The 13,861-nt window shown below is 43.8% G+C and overlaps 1 protein-coding gene across 1 annotated transcript in view; it reads left to right on the top strand.

Annotated features, from left to right (window-relative positions):
• The window catches only part of GRIN2B (glutamate ionotropic receptor NMDA type subunit 2B), a 347,257-nt gene that overhangs the window by 213,643 nt on the left and 119,753 nt on the right, over nucleotides 1-13,861 (top strand). The window contains exon 3 of the mRNA XM_055566149.1: nucleotides 2,574-2,688. Coding sequence (XP_055422124.1) covers nucleotides 2,574-2,688 — 115 coding nt within the window. The remainder of the gene's footprint in view (nucleotides 1-2,573; nucleotides 2,689-13,861) is intronic.

Below are 13,861 nucleotides of genomic sequence, written 5' to 3'. Positions count from 1 at the left end.
TTTCTGCTCCCAATTAGCTGGGGGCAAATAATTTGACCTCTTTGTGCTTCAGTTAGTTCCCTTATCTATCAAGTTAAAATTATAGAACCAAATGAGCTCATAGTTTCTTCAAAGACTAAAATTCATTTCATAAGGGATTCCTTGTTGTTGTTGAGTCACTAAGTCATGTCTGACTGTATGACCCCATGGACTACAGTCCGCCAGGCTCCTCTGTCCATGGGTTTTCCCAGGCAGGAGTACTGGAGTGGGTTGCCCTTTTCCTTCTTGAGGGGATCATCCCAACCCAGGGATCAAACCTGTGTGTCCTGCGTTGGCAGGCCTATTCTTTACCGCTGAGCCACCTGGGAAGCCCTTTATGCAGGATACATGATGAATATCTTCAAATGCTTGAAGAGCTCCCATGCGAAAGAAGCATTAGACTGTATAACTGTATAACTCCTATGGAGGAGACCAGGATCTAGAGGTAGAAGGGGAGCAGATTTCACCTTTAGGTAAAAAAGAACTGCCCAACAGTGAGGTTGCTGCCTTGAGGGTAGGGAATACAGTGATGAGCTCCCCATCAGTGGAAGTATTCAAGAAGAGCTGAGAGGGCTGTTTTTATGATGTCATAGAAAGGAAAGATAAACTGCAGGAACTGGGCTCATTGATTATGAAGATCTTGTCCAATTTTGAGATTCTAGGAATCTCTGCTCTTTTGTCTTCTCTGTTTTTGACTGCATTTGCCCTGGAAAGGACAGCTTGAAAAGTCCCAGGCAGCTTTAGAGGCAGGAATGTGGTCCATGAGGATTTGGTTCACAGTACCTAGTCATCTTTAGAATTTCCTGAAAGACCTACATCCTAGCAACCCTAAGCAACCTTGGTTGCTTAATCTAATGTTACCTGGTAGCATCAAAGAAGAGGCTCACAGTTTTTGTTAAATGAGAAGACTTACAAAAGGAGCCTTTAGGCTGCCTCCTGCACATTCTTCTCCCCTTCAGTGCAGTAGGGAGCCATGGTTGGTTGAAGTTTTGAAGCCTGTCAGAAGACTCCCGACAATCACAGGATGCCCATTCTGCTTCTGAACAGAGATAGGTCTCACTGCAGCATCAGGTGCAGGGCTCCAGAGTAGCATGTCATGTGAATGTGGAGCTAATCATTATTGACTCCTTGAGCCATGGTGGTGAAGGGACCGGAATTACCATCAGCACGGTTGCACTGATGTCATGGGAATGAACATGCCTATGGGAATTCCCAGTGAGGGAACTTCATCAGGTCAGAGCAGCCAGAAAGGAAGAATGGGGTGAGCTGAGAGTACAGGTGTTGAAAGACAGCTCCATTGGTCTGACTCTCATTATTAGAGTTTTTGCTAATTTACATGTCTGAACCTGAAGCACTCTGCAAAATGTCTTTCCCTCCTCCCTGGACCCCCACCCCGCCCCTGCGATTTTCTGTTCACTATGAAAGTGCAAAGAGACATCACTTTGCCAACAAAGGTTTGTATAGAAGCTATGACTTTTCCAGTAGTCATGTACGAATGTGAGAGTTGGACCACAAAGAAGGCTGAGCACCGAAGAGTTGATGCTTTAAAATTATTGTGCTAGAGAAGATGCCTGAGAGTCCCTTGGATAGCAAGGAGATCAAAGGAAATCAACCCTGAATATTCATTGGAAGGACCGATGCTGAAACTGAAGCTCCAATACTTCGGCCACTTACTGTGAAGAGCCAACTCATTGGAAAAGACCCTGATGCTGGGAAAGATTGAAGGCAAAAGGAGAAGAGGGCAGCAGAGAACGAGATGGTTGAATAGCATCACCAAGTCAACGAACAAGAATTTGAGCAAACTCCAGGAGATAGTGAAGGACAGGGAAGCCTGGCCTGCTGCATGCAGTCCATGGGTTACAAAGAGTTGGACTCAACTTGGCGATTGAGCAACAACAAAAACAAATAAAAGTTCAGTAGCCCTGGTTTCCAAATGCATTTGGAAGAACCAGATCCCTGACTGCTGGACTCATTAAGTATGGACTGGACAGAATTGTTGCAAGAGTTTGAAAGCATCAGTGTATCTCTGGGAGGGGAAAGACCCTAAACTCCAGCCTCTCTGAGCAGGAAGCTGTCTTGCCCACTCCCACTGTGTCTTGTCTCTACACCCCCCTCCCTTGAACTCACCTCCTTTTTTGAATAACAGTCATTAACTCTTAATGAGGGTTTACTCTGCCCCTTGGTCAGCTATCTCATTTAAGCCCTTCAAACCTAATAGAGTAGGTTCTTTATTACCCCATTTTTGTCAAATCGTGAAAAAAACAGATATTCAAAAGGCTCAATAATTTGCTCAGTCATAGCTGCCAACTAAACTCAAGCCCATTGCTCTTATGTCAAATTTTTACATTATCTTTCTTACTATTCTTATAGTGTGAAAACTTGGATGGCAGTTATTGGATAATGAAACTGAAGCCCGAGGGGCACAAGCTTTACGTGATATTTATAGAGCTATCTACACGTCAGTGTCCATCCACCTTTCTCTCTGTCTTCCTGACTGTCTTGTTCTGGCATACCTTCTGCATGCTTGTAACCTTCTCTTCATTCTCTGTTTACAGGTATCTGATCAATGTGACTTTTGAAGGGAGAAATCTGTCCTTCAGTGAAGACGGCTACCAGATGCACCCAAAGCTGGTGATCATCCTTCTGAACAAGGAGAGGAAGTGGGAGAGGGTAGGACATGTCTTTGGCAATTCTCAAGCTAAGTGGAGGGGGTGGGGATCAGAAATTTTGCAACACACAGGAGGAAAACAGCCACTTGGTTTGGTCTCTGAGCTGGAGATCAATACTTTGAGAACACAGAGGAGGCCATTTCTCAAACGTGCACCTTCATTTTCTTGCCACTTTGGTCAATCAAGAGATGATTTTCCCTGTGTATTACCATTTTTATTGGTAGCTGTGCTGTCTGCAGCATGACTTTGTTTTAATGGAAGAGTGTGCAGGCACAGGATAATACAATTAAGTGGAGAAACTGAATGATGGTATAGTTCAGGAGTCATGTCCTACAGGGTGTACTGGGAGGCCTCTGAAACCTAATTTATGAGCACACAAATTTGGATTTCCTGTGATTGGAGGCTTGCTCTTAGGACCTACCTCTCCCACTGTCAGCTGATCACAGTGTCTGAAATTCTACTATTAGGCATTAATTTACGTGGGTGCCAGACTGCCTGGGTTCAATTCCCAGCTCTCTACTCACTAACTTGGCTACTTACAACCTTGGGCAAATCTCTTAACTTCTCTCTGCCTCCACTTCCTCATCTGAAAAATGGGAAAAATAATAGTTTCAGTATCACCGGGTTGCTATATGGATTAAATATATTGATATATGTAAAGAACTTAGAAGGGTTCTTGGCACATGGTAAGCACTTACTAGGTAATGGCTTCTATTGTTATACCTGATTCCTAGTTCAATACAAATGTTCCTGAGAGTCATTTCGTCACACGTGTTCATGAGAATCAGGACACTTGTGCCTTGAGAGGCTTTGCGGAGAAATGGCTTCTCGGTTAAATAAGATTAAGGGGTGTTGTCTACTGTGTCTCACTCTGGGAGAGTCTCCGAACACATATTAATTTGAAAGTTCAGAGGTGTCTTTTTTGCTGAGATGTCATTGACATATATCATTGTACTAGTTCCGTATGTACAATATAATGGTTCAATATTTGTGTATATTGTGAAGTGAGCACCACAGAGAGTCTAGTTAACATCCATCACTGTGCATGGTTCTAAATTTTTTTTCTTGTGATGATAACTTTTAAAATCTACTCTCTTAGCAACTTTCAAATATGTAAGAGTATTATTAACCATAGTCATCGTGCTCTACCTTACATTCCCATGACTTCCTTTTATAACTGGAAGTTTGTATTCCTTGACCAACTACCAGTCTGTTCTTTGTATTTATGGCTAGATTTTTTTTTTTTTCAGATTCCACATATAAGTAAGATCATGCAGTATTTATCTTTCTCTAACTTCACTTAGCATAAATACCCTCAAGGTCCATCCATGTTGTTGCAAATAGAGGTCTCTTAGCAAAGGAACATCTTTAATTTTATCTAATTTGGCATTTCCCCAAATGATTTTTATCACAAGACCCTTTAGTTTGTGGAATCAGATTCTGTGAAACACGTGGAGAAACACTGATTTCAGGCAATTTCTGCAGACTCTGTGGGCCAGTTGGCTGAGAACAGACTTCAGCATGTCAGTGTGGCTCTGACTAGGATGGAAACCAGGCGATATATTTTCAGAGAGAATAACCAGGAAAAGAAGCCAGAGATAAACTTCTTGAAATTCACAATCTTATCACAGAGAGACGTGGACAGGTGAAACAGGGCATGTGTGTCTCAGGTAGTGGGACCCAGAGCCTTGCCCTTCAACTGAAAGACGTCTTCCTGTCATGTGTTCCTCCAATAAGGGCTCAGCTATAAGGCTAACATCATACCCGGCGTCCTTGATTGAAGTTATCATTTGTTCCAAAATGGCTGTTCTCTGGACTCCTGCTCTTCACCCCAATCAAGCTGCTTTTCACTGCTGCTGTGCAGACATAATAATTTAAGAAGTGTTCTGGGGCTGGCGTGTACACCAGGCACTTCTGTAGATCTCCAGAAGAGGAGTTATTAAAAACTGAGGCTTCATACGTGGAACAGAAGACGTCCAGCTGGGGATAGCTTTTATGCAATAGACTCATGATTACTGACTCGAGTATGGGGCCTCTCACAGCCATCCTGTCTTAAAGAGACACCACTTCCACTCATTGGCACTGCCTTCTCTTCCTTAGGCTGGAATCTGAGACCTGGGACCCCCACCCCTTTCCACAGCTAGTTTCTCCTTCCTGGGGGTTGGATCCCTCCCATCCTTATCAATTCTACCTTTACTCTCACTCTTATATGTATTGCTTATTTTTATATGATCCAAAAACCATGTGGATAATGTTTTAAATGGACCTGCCTCTCTCTGATGCACACTTTCTTATTTTTCTAAAACTTTTTTACTTTTAGATATGTTTTATTTCAGAAATCATTGGCATATTCAAGTGGCATCAGTAATCATCCATAAATAAAATTAAGCCCTAGCTGACAAAAATAAAGATTCAGATTGTAAAATGATGTGTTTTACTCAATGATAACACTTAGTGAAATTTTTAATTGCGTGGCTCCTTATTAACTGGGAGCCCAAAGTAAGCATCAACCACACCTGGATCCAGGTGTTCAAAAAAGATCACTCGGGATGTCACCCACTTTTATCCATTCAGCTCAGTTCTGGACATGGCTTCTAGAATGAGCTTCCCAAGGCACAGTTGTGGTTATGTTCTTTCTCTGCTCCAGACCTGCTCAAAGCTCCTGTGGTTTGTGAATTGGGCCCAAACTTTATCTCTTCTTGCATTCAAGGCAGCGGTCTGTTTTCCAACACTGTCTCCTCTTCCTCGGTGTGTCCTGTATCACCATCAAGCAGCACTGGGTTCGTTGCTGTTCTGAGAAGGTGCCCCTGTACGTCTTGCTCCCTGTATGGCATGTCATGATGTTTCCTTTTCCTGGAACGAATGGTCCAATTATACAGATCATAATCATCCTTTGAAACCAATTAAAATACTGCTTTTTCCTTGCCTGATCTTTAACCGGGGTTTCACTTTTCGCTCCCTGTAGCATTGGTCCGCACCCGGGTCAGCAGCAGTCATGACAGCTGCCTGTGTCAGAGCTGTGTGTGTGATGCTTCTGGAGGTCAGAGGCTGTGTCTTCATATCGTCCTGTCCTCATGGGAACCTGAAGGAGCATGTCACATGGCTCAATAAACCTGTCGAACAACTGAGAACCATTACATAATGCAATGGTCTAAAATCCATCATTAAGAATCCAAGTTTATGTTGTTGCCCTTGATACAATAGCTGGATTTTTTATTTTTTCTGGCAAGAGGAGATAAAATCTTTATGTAGATTGAGTTTTCATAGATCGTATTTTAAGTGTGCTAAGGGAGCTTGTTATTTAAAAAAATTCTGTGGGTAATCTTTTGATAAAGCATTTTGGGGGGATTGGGATCATACTAAATAGAAGAGAATATTTCATACTGACTTGGTTACATCAGAGAATGCTGCTGCAGAGAGAAGTCAGTATTTTTTGGCTTTATGAGCCTCGTGGCTCCCAAACATGGAAGCCCCTGTGGGCAGGGAGGGGCAGCCAGGCTCAGGTCAAAGGCATGTCTGGGACATGGTGAAATCGAACATCCTTTTCTTCCCCCATCACCCTGGCCCCCAGAACCCTTCTGCATCCCCAGGATTCCTAGTACTGTTCTAGATGGTTCCCAGTGGTCCTGGGAAGATTTAGAGCTCAGAGAGGCAGGCCTTAGAGTGAGGATTCTACAGTGAAGAGATGCTCGCTGGGGAGAGAATCGAGGAGTGAGTCTCAGCTTGTGGAAGAAACGTGGGCTGAGAGACGATGCTGTCAGCTTCCAGTGACATGCCTAGCTCACTGTGTGATCTGCTCCCTTCACTTGTCTAAGGTCTTTCTTTCCTCATGTCTGGAATGGTGGCACGAACAGTGGGTCCTTCTCGAGATTACAAAGTCATGCTGTAAAGAAATAGGACCTTGGCGTGGAGGTTGGGTGAGAGCTGGAGCACACAGAAGAAGACTTTGTTTTTAAGGACAGTAGCTCCCAGGTCATTCTTGTCACTTGGGTAAATATCATGACCCGAGCCGAAGCAGCCACGGTCAGGTTTATGTTTCTTTTCTTCAGTATACTTGTCAACTGATGTTTTGCTTATTTGTCTGCCTGTTTACTGCCTGTTTTCTCACACCAGGAGGGATGTTGCATGGGGCAAGGGCCTCTTTCACCTCAGTAATTCCAGCACTTAAGAAGGGTGCTTGGCTCACTCCAGAGACCATTGTTCAATAAATGAAGAATCTGTACGCTTACGGGGGTTGGAGTAGTGACTAGCACTCACTTCTACCTCAGGCTCTCCTGTGCAGATGGAGTGGTTTACTGAACAGCTTGCAAGAGCAGATACATCCCTGCCCTTGGGGTGAGTGCCCCCAAGGACCAGTGAGGGACTCAGGGGACCTTCGGGGAGGCCTCATCTCCAGATAGGTGTGCCCAAGCAGTGCTCTACAAGACACCTTGGCCGGAGGAAGATTCATTAAGTTGTCAGTGTGAACCCCATGATAGGATTCCACAGGATTCCTTCAGGTTTTTACAAAGCCACTGTCTTATATATTCGGTTCCTTCTGAAAGACTCAAAGTAAAGAAAGGATGGTCTAGAGAACTGAGCTTGGTTTTGGAAATGGGAGAGAGCCCAGTTTAATGACCCACACTAGGGTGTTTTTTGTTTTTTGTTTTTTTTTGTTTTTTTATCAGCTGTGTTAGCCAAGCCACTGATATTACCTGAGTCTATTTTCCTTCTGTAATATAGGGCTTTGCCTAAGGCTATTATATAGATTAAAGGGGATTTTACAGTAACCAACTATAAAGGAAATGATAGTAAAACTGGTTAACGGTGGCTGAAACATAGCCAGCATTTTACAAATATCAATTGGTAGTCTCCATCCTCTTTGTACAATTTTTAAAGATACTATCTGCATATGATAAAAAGCCAAATGATGCAAAAGAACATCCAGTAAAAAGAATGTCCTTTTATCATCAATGAGCCTTGGTTCCCCAGACTGCTCCTCAGAGCAATTGTTCTCACTGTCACCTTTTTGCTCTGAAAACACACCAAGCATATACAAAGTTTCTACATTTACTCAACCTCCTTTTTTCTTTTTAAACAAAGGGTACATGCTTTTGTGACCCTTTAATGGGATCCTATATAAGTAGCCATTAAGTACTCTTGCCTGGAAAATCCGACGGACGGAGGAGCCTGGTAGGCTGCAGTCCATGGGGTCGCTGGGAGTCGGACACGACTAAGTGACTTCACTTTCACTTTTCACTTTCATGCATTGGAGAAGGAAATGGCAACCCACTCCAGTGTTCTTGCCTGGAGAATCCCAGGGATGGGGGAGCCTGGTGGGCTGCAGTCTCTGGGGTCGCACAGAGTCAGACACGACTGAAGCGACTTAGCAGCAGCAGCAAGGAGGCATGGAGGCAGGGGGCTGGAATAGCAGAGATCTCTGGATCAGAATTATATTCACAGAAAGCCAAGTACATATCTCTGGTAGGTAGAAATGTGAGGAACATTTAAAGAGGACTACACATACACACAGACATAGCCTGGTGAGTTGGAAAGGATAGGGGATGGTAGAAAAATATTTGTGTGCAAAAGGGTTCATTTCTAAGTCTAAGAGGAGGGGCAGATGCATAAACTTGCATTAAAAATAGTCTGGCACAGAGAGGCAGTTCCAACAAGCATTTGGGCTTCTGTCTTTATCTGAGCCTCTCATGATTTGCTTCATTGCTGCTGCTCCCTGCTTCCATTTAATCGTTCCTAAAATGGGGATAATAAAAATGAAATGCAGTGGGGGTGTGTTCTGAGCAATGACTTCAAGAAATGATGATGGTGCATTTTCAAGCTCTAAGATATAAACAGACCTTAAAGGGACTGTCTAGGTCAGAACTGCGAGGATACGTATGGTTTTCACCTCTGCTATCCTTTCTCCCAAAAACACCAGACGTGTATTTTACAAGCCCACTCCCTCTTCCCTGCTTCCATCCACCAGAAAATACTCCTCCTTGTATAGAGTACAGCATTCTCTGTTTGTCCAGGTCATTCTTTGGGCTCCCCAATCCCCAAATATCATTTTAGGCTTGCAGTCCTAACAGATTAGAGCCACATTCACCAGTGAAAGAAGAACTCCAGGAGAAAGTGGTTGGTTGGAAATGCTGGGTCAGTAGTCTTATTTGTGAATTAACGTCTGGATCAGTAAGAGAGAGGAAGGGTAACCAAACTGGTAGAAAGATGACTCCCAAGAGCTGCTGCAGCAGGAACATCATAAAACAGAAGGCGCCACTGGCATTTGGAGCCTGCGATTGAATGAGTCAGGTTAAAGGATGCTTCTGGTCACCCTGTATCCAGGAGACAGCCCTAACCCCAGGCTGTGGATGCTCTGTCATACTGGTACCTGCTGTTGTTGTTTAGTCGCTCAGTCATGTCCAACTCTTCGAGACCCCACAGACTGTAACCCACCAGGCTGCTCTGTCCATGGGATTTCCCAGGCAAGAATACTGGAGTGAGTTGCCATCTCCTTCTCCAGGGGATCTTCCCAACCCAGGGATCAAACCCGCATCTCCTGCATTTCAGGTGGATTCTTTTACTGCTGACCACTGGAGAATCTCTTGAGGACTAGCAAAATCGTATTCCAGGATGGTCAGTTTGGTGGTGATATGAGAAAGGTTGATTACTGCCGTGACAGATTCCACTTGAAAGCCACTGACTCTTGACATAAAACAGCCTCTCCATCTATTCATGTGTGCTTGCGTGGGCTCACACACACACACCACACACACATCATGGACAAGCTGACGGGCTGCTCACAAACACGGGAACCACATCTGTTTGGTTTTCCACTAGATGTCTGTACCCTGCCTTAGACAGTGCTCAGCAGGCCAGGAAATACTTGATGATGGCTGGAACACACCTGCCCCCACTTCACTCCACCTCCCACCCCAGGGGAGGATCCACGCACCATTCACACACTTTCCAGGCTCACACAAGGTATTTGAGAAATGAAATATGAACTCCTTCCCGTGTCGGTGTCTTTGCTCTGCATCTTCCGATACCACCGCTTAACAACATGTTCTTTTCGCTGATTTTGAACTGCGTCCTAATAGGCATCATTGGATTAAGGGATTAAGAAACAGACTCCATGGAGAAAGGCTGTGGGAATTGGGGTCATGGAGGGGAAGGAGGAGAGCAAGGAGGTGATGACTTTCTTTAAATCTATGAAGAATTATCGGACCAAGTGTTGACATCAGCTGTTCCCTCTCTCTTCTCCTAGACAGAACCAGAGTAAGAGGGCTTAAGATCCAGCAGAAGGGATCTCTACTAGCTCCCGGGAGAATTTCTTCGTAGAGAGAAGTGTAGAGTGCCAGAACTGTTAACCCCACCAGGGGCTGACTTTGGAAGAACCTAAAATCCGGGGTATTTCTTAGGGGGCAGTCCGGCCCTGACAGCAAGGTGTGGCCTCCAAGGCGTTGAGGGTTTTGGATCTTCCCTTCTTTCTTACACATAGTAATTGAGCACCTACTATGAGCCTAGCACTGCTCCCACCAAATTAGTCTTGACATTTTCCTAGTTGCTGGGGAAAACAAAAAAAAAGAGTGCTGCAAGGAGAAGGATACTGATTGTGACACAAGATTTCTATAACCTAAGGTGATTTTTAAATCTATTGTCTAATGTTTGGGTGGCCTTTCATGTATATGACACTGGCTTATAGACATGGCATAAGCCAGTGTCATATAGATGCACGGTTTTGGTTGTCTTTCCAAGTTGTTGATTATCACAGACTCTCACATCCAAGTGATGTGGTTCCCTCAGCTCCAAGAGCCATGGCCCATGTGGCTTTTAGTCTACACCCTTTTCTGAGGTTCCAGAAAGAGACTTGTGGGGTGGGGAGGTGTGCGCTTAGCCCTCAACGTCTCCACAGCCCTGTTAGTCCACAAAGTCAAGCTGCTGCCCCCATGTACGTTTATAAAATAATTTGAAGAGCAGAGCAGGATGTATTGGAGGAATAGACTTCAGAAATGTCATTTCAGAAAGGCTGGTTGTCTTCATGTGCTGTCATCAGCCACTGAATGAAAAGGATAAAAGACCAAGATAACCTTGGTTGACTTTGCTTTTGAAACCTATACCTGCTTATCAGGTTTGAGAAAAGCTGGACGGAGCTTGGAGACAGAAGTGCTGGCTTGACCTTGACTTAAGGAAACGTAGTAAAGAGGAAAGTGTCCCCAAAGCTGAAAGATGGCTTTCATCCACCTTGTTTACATTTTATTGAGATTTTTATTTCATGACAGTTGTCTCTGGTTGGCTCCTGAGTCTCCGAACCATCTTTCTAATTCTGGCTTATGATGTTTTTTCAGTGGTGGTATTGAAGAAGAAGTAGTGGTGTAGTGGGCTGTTACAAGACTCTTGTGTTGATAGACAAGTTAAAAACACTTATGATTTTCTTATTATAACATTTGTAATTTTCTTATTTGCTTATTAATTGTATTTAGGGGACAAAATAAAATTTACCCATTTCCATACCTACAAAGAACTAGCATTTACATTTCTTCTGTTTCTTATCTGATGCTTTTTTCTGTGTATATTATAATACAATACAGTGTGATACAATAGAATTGGAAACACAATGTATGAACAGTTTGCAATCTTCTTTCTCTCACTATGATATTGTGGCCATATTCTTATTTTATTAATGTTATCTGAAAGCATGAAATTTAATGACTGCCTCATATCCCATTGTAAAGATGTATTGTACTATTTTTTTTTTTTGGCTGCATCGCATGGCCTGTGTGTTCTTAGTTACCCAGACAGGGATCTAACCCATGCCCCCTGCAGTGGAAGCACAGTCTTTGCCAGTGGACCACCAGAGAAGTCCCTGTATCATACTTCTTTAAACTAACCTCCCATGATTAAGCATTCACATGTGTATTCAGTAGAGACTGGTACTCAGGTGAGAATAATTTCAGGGTTTTTGATAATCCAACTTCGATGCTGTAAGATTGATGTCCAAGGTGACAAGGTTTGGTCACATTTTTGTTTTTGTATGATGACTCTAAACATTCAAAATGACATCCCTTAACCTGAGAAGCTTGGGTTATATTAATTCAGTAACAGGAGAGTAGACACATATGTGGTGGGTATGTGTCTCTTCTTGGTGGTTCCTGGTCTGCTGGGAATCTCAGAGGGTTTTCTCTTTCTAACCATCTGATCCTCTAATTTCGCTGAGAAGAATATTTATCATCTTTGTCAGTTACAACACACAGAGGATGGGGTTGGTCATGTGGTCTGTGTCTGCAGTTTTCATCATGCTAGGACCATTTCCTTGCAAGTTAGAGGCCTTCAAAATTCAGGCACATGTTCTCAAGGACCTAATAGGGCTCATGCTTGTTATGACATCATTTCTAGTGCCATTTCCATTCTCTGTGCCCCACTGCTACTGCTGCTGCTAAGTCACTTCAGTCGTGTCTGACTCTGTGCAACCCCATAGGTGGCAGCACACCAGGCTCCCCCGTCCCTGGGATTCTCCAGGCAAGAAAACTGGAGTTGGTTGCCATTGCCTTCTCCAATGCATGAAAGTGAAAAGTGAAAGTGAAGTCGCTCAGTCGTGTCCGACTCTTAGCGACCCCATGGACTACAGCCTACCAGGCCCCTCCGCCCATGGGATTTTCTAGGCAAGAGTACTGGAGTGGGGTGCCATTGCCTTCTCCAAGTGACCCAGAAAGACTGGAGAGCAACGCCTTCTTTCACCAGTGGGGGCAGCACCTGGCTGACTCTCACAGGCACAGGCTGATGTGCCTCAAGACCGTCAGAGGCCGTCATGGCAGAAACCACTCCTTTTGTTCCTTGATGTATTTTCTACTAAACCAGCTACTTTGTGCATACATTAATAGCCTATTAACTTTCCCTGAGGTTTAGCATTAATGCTATATCTGAATGTCCTTCATATACAAGCATACCTATGTTGACCTACCACCAGGAGATCTTCTGCTTTGAGTTCTTCCTGTAGCGCTAATGGATTTGTGCAAGTTCACACACAGTGTCTCTCTCCACGATACCTATTTCTGAGAGTTTGCTGAGACCAGGGTAAAGCAATTTGTGTGTACAGGAAGGGAAGCAACTGACCTTGGCTTGTTAACTCTCCTGATTGGCCCCTAGTACAAAAATTTAAAGGGAAGTCTAATTAAGAAAATAAGGGCTTCCCTGGTGGCTCAGACAGTAAAGCGTCTGCCAGCAATGCAGGAGACCTGGGTTCCATTCCTGGGTCAGGAAAATCCCCTGGAGAAGGAAATGGCAACCCACTCCAGTACTCTTGCCTGGAAAATTCCATAGACAGAGGAGCCTTGTTGGTTACAGTCCATGGGGTCTCAAAGAGTCAGACATGACTGAGCCACTTCACTTCTACCTTTAAGAATGAAAGCTATTAATAAAAAACAAGAATACAAACATCCCACAACAGGTATAGAAGTCAGATTATTTGGTATGATTTTTCTTTCTCTATTAGAATGATTTCTGTCCATAATTTGGTGAACATTTCAGTTCATTTTGAGAGTGAGTTGGAGGAGGAGGGGCTCTCACTTTCTATGCACTCTCCCTCTCTGTGATCATGTGACCCAACTGTTCTCTCCTGCCCATAAAGGCTGCCAATTGCTATTTCTACATGTATTCCAGGTCTTAGTTCTATCAGCTAAGTGTTCTGAAGGTTTAAACTTAAAGCACCAGGGGAATGATGAGAATGAAAGTGTGGTCTTGGGGAGGCAAAGCAAGGAGGAGAAGAGCAGAGCAGAAGGCAGTCGTTGGGGAGAGAGTGATAGACCCCACGGGGAAGAGGACCAATCTCCTCTGCCGTACATTCCAAGTGCACCATATTCTCCTTTTACACCAGACTCCACTAGATCTCCTTTCCTGTTTTTCTACTCTTAGAATTTGATGTGTGGTGTCTTCTAAGATCAACTTTGGCTCTTCTCGTAATAAAATGTACCATTTTTTTTCACTCATCCTATGAGGAGGGAAACTTGCTGGTGAAGAATTTGAATATGACCTACCTCTTAGTTAGAATTTCTGGTGGATGTTTAAGCCACCTCAACATTCTCTTCATAGAACAGTGAAAAACATCTGTTCTCCCTATAGGGTCTGAGGAAGATGTATAGTTTCTAGAACAGTGTAGCCTGAGATCAAAGGATCTTAGGAAGATTTGGTCTCTAGCACAT

The sequence above is a fragment of the Bubalus kerabau genome, chromosome 1 (assembly GCF_029407905.1).
Source record: "Bubalus kerabau isolate K-KA32 ecotype Philippines breed swamp buffalo chromosome 1, PCC_UOA_SB_1v2, whole genome shotgun sequence".
Taxonomy (NCBI): Eukaryota; Metazoa; Chordata; class Mammalia; order Artiodactyla; family Bovidae; genus Bubalus; species Bubalus kerabau.
This window is presented reverse-complemented; position numbering and strand designations above follow the sequence as displayed.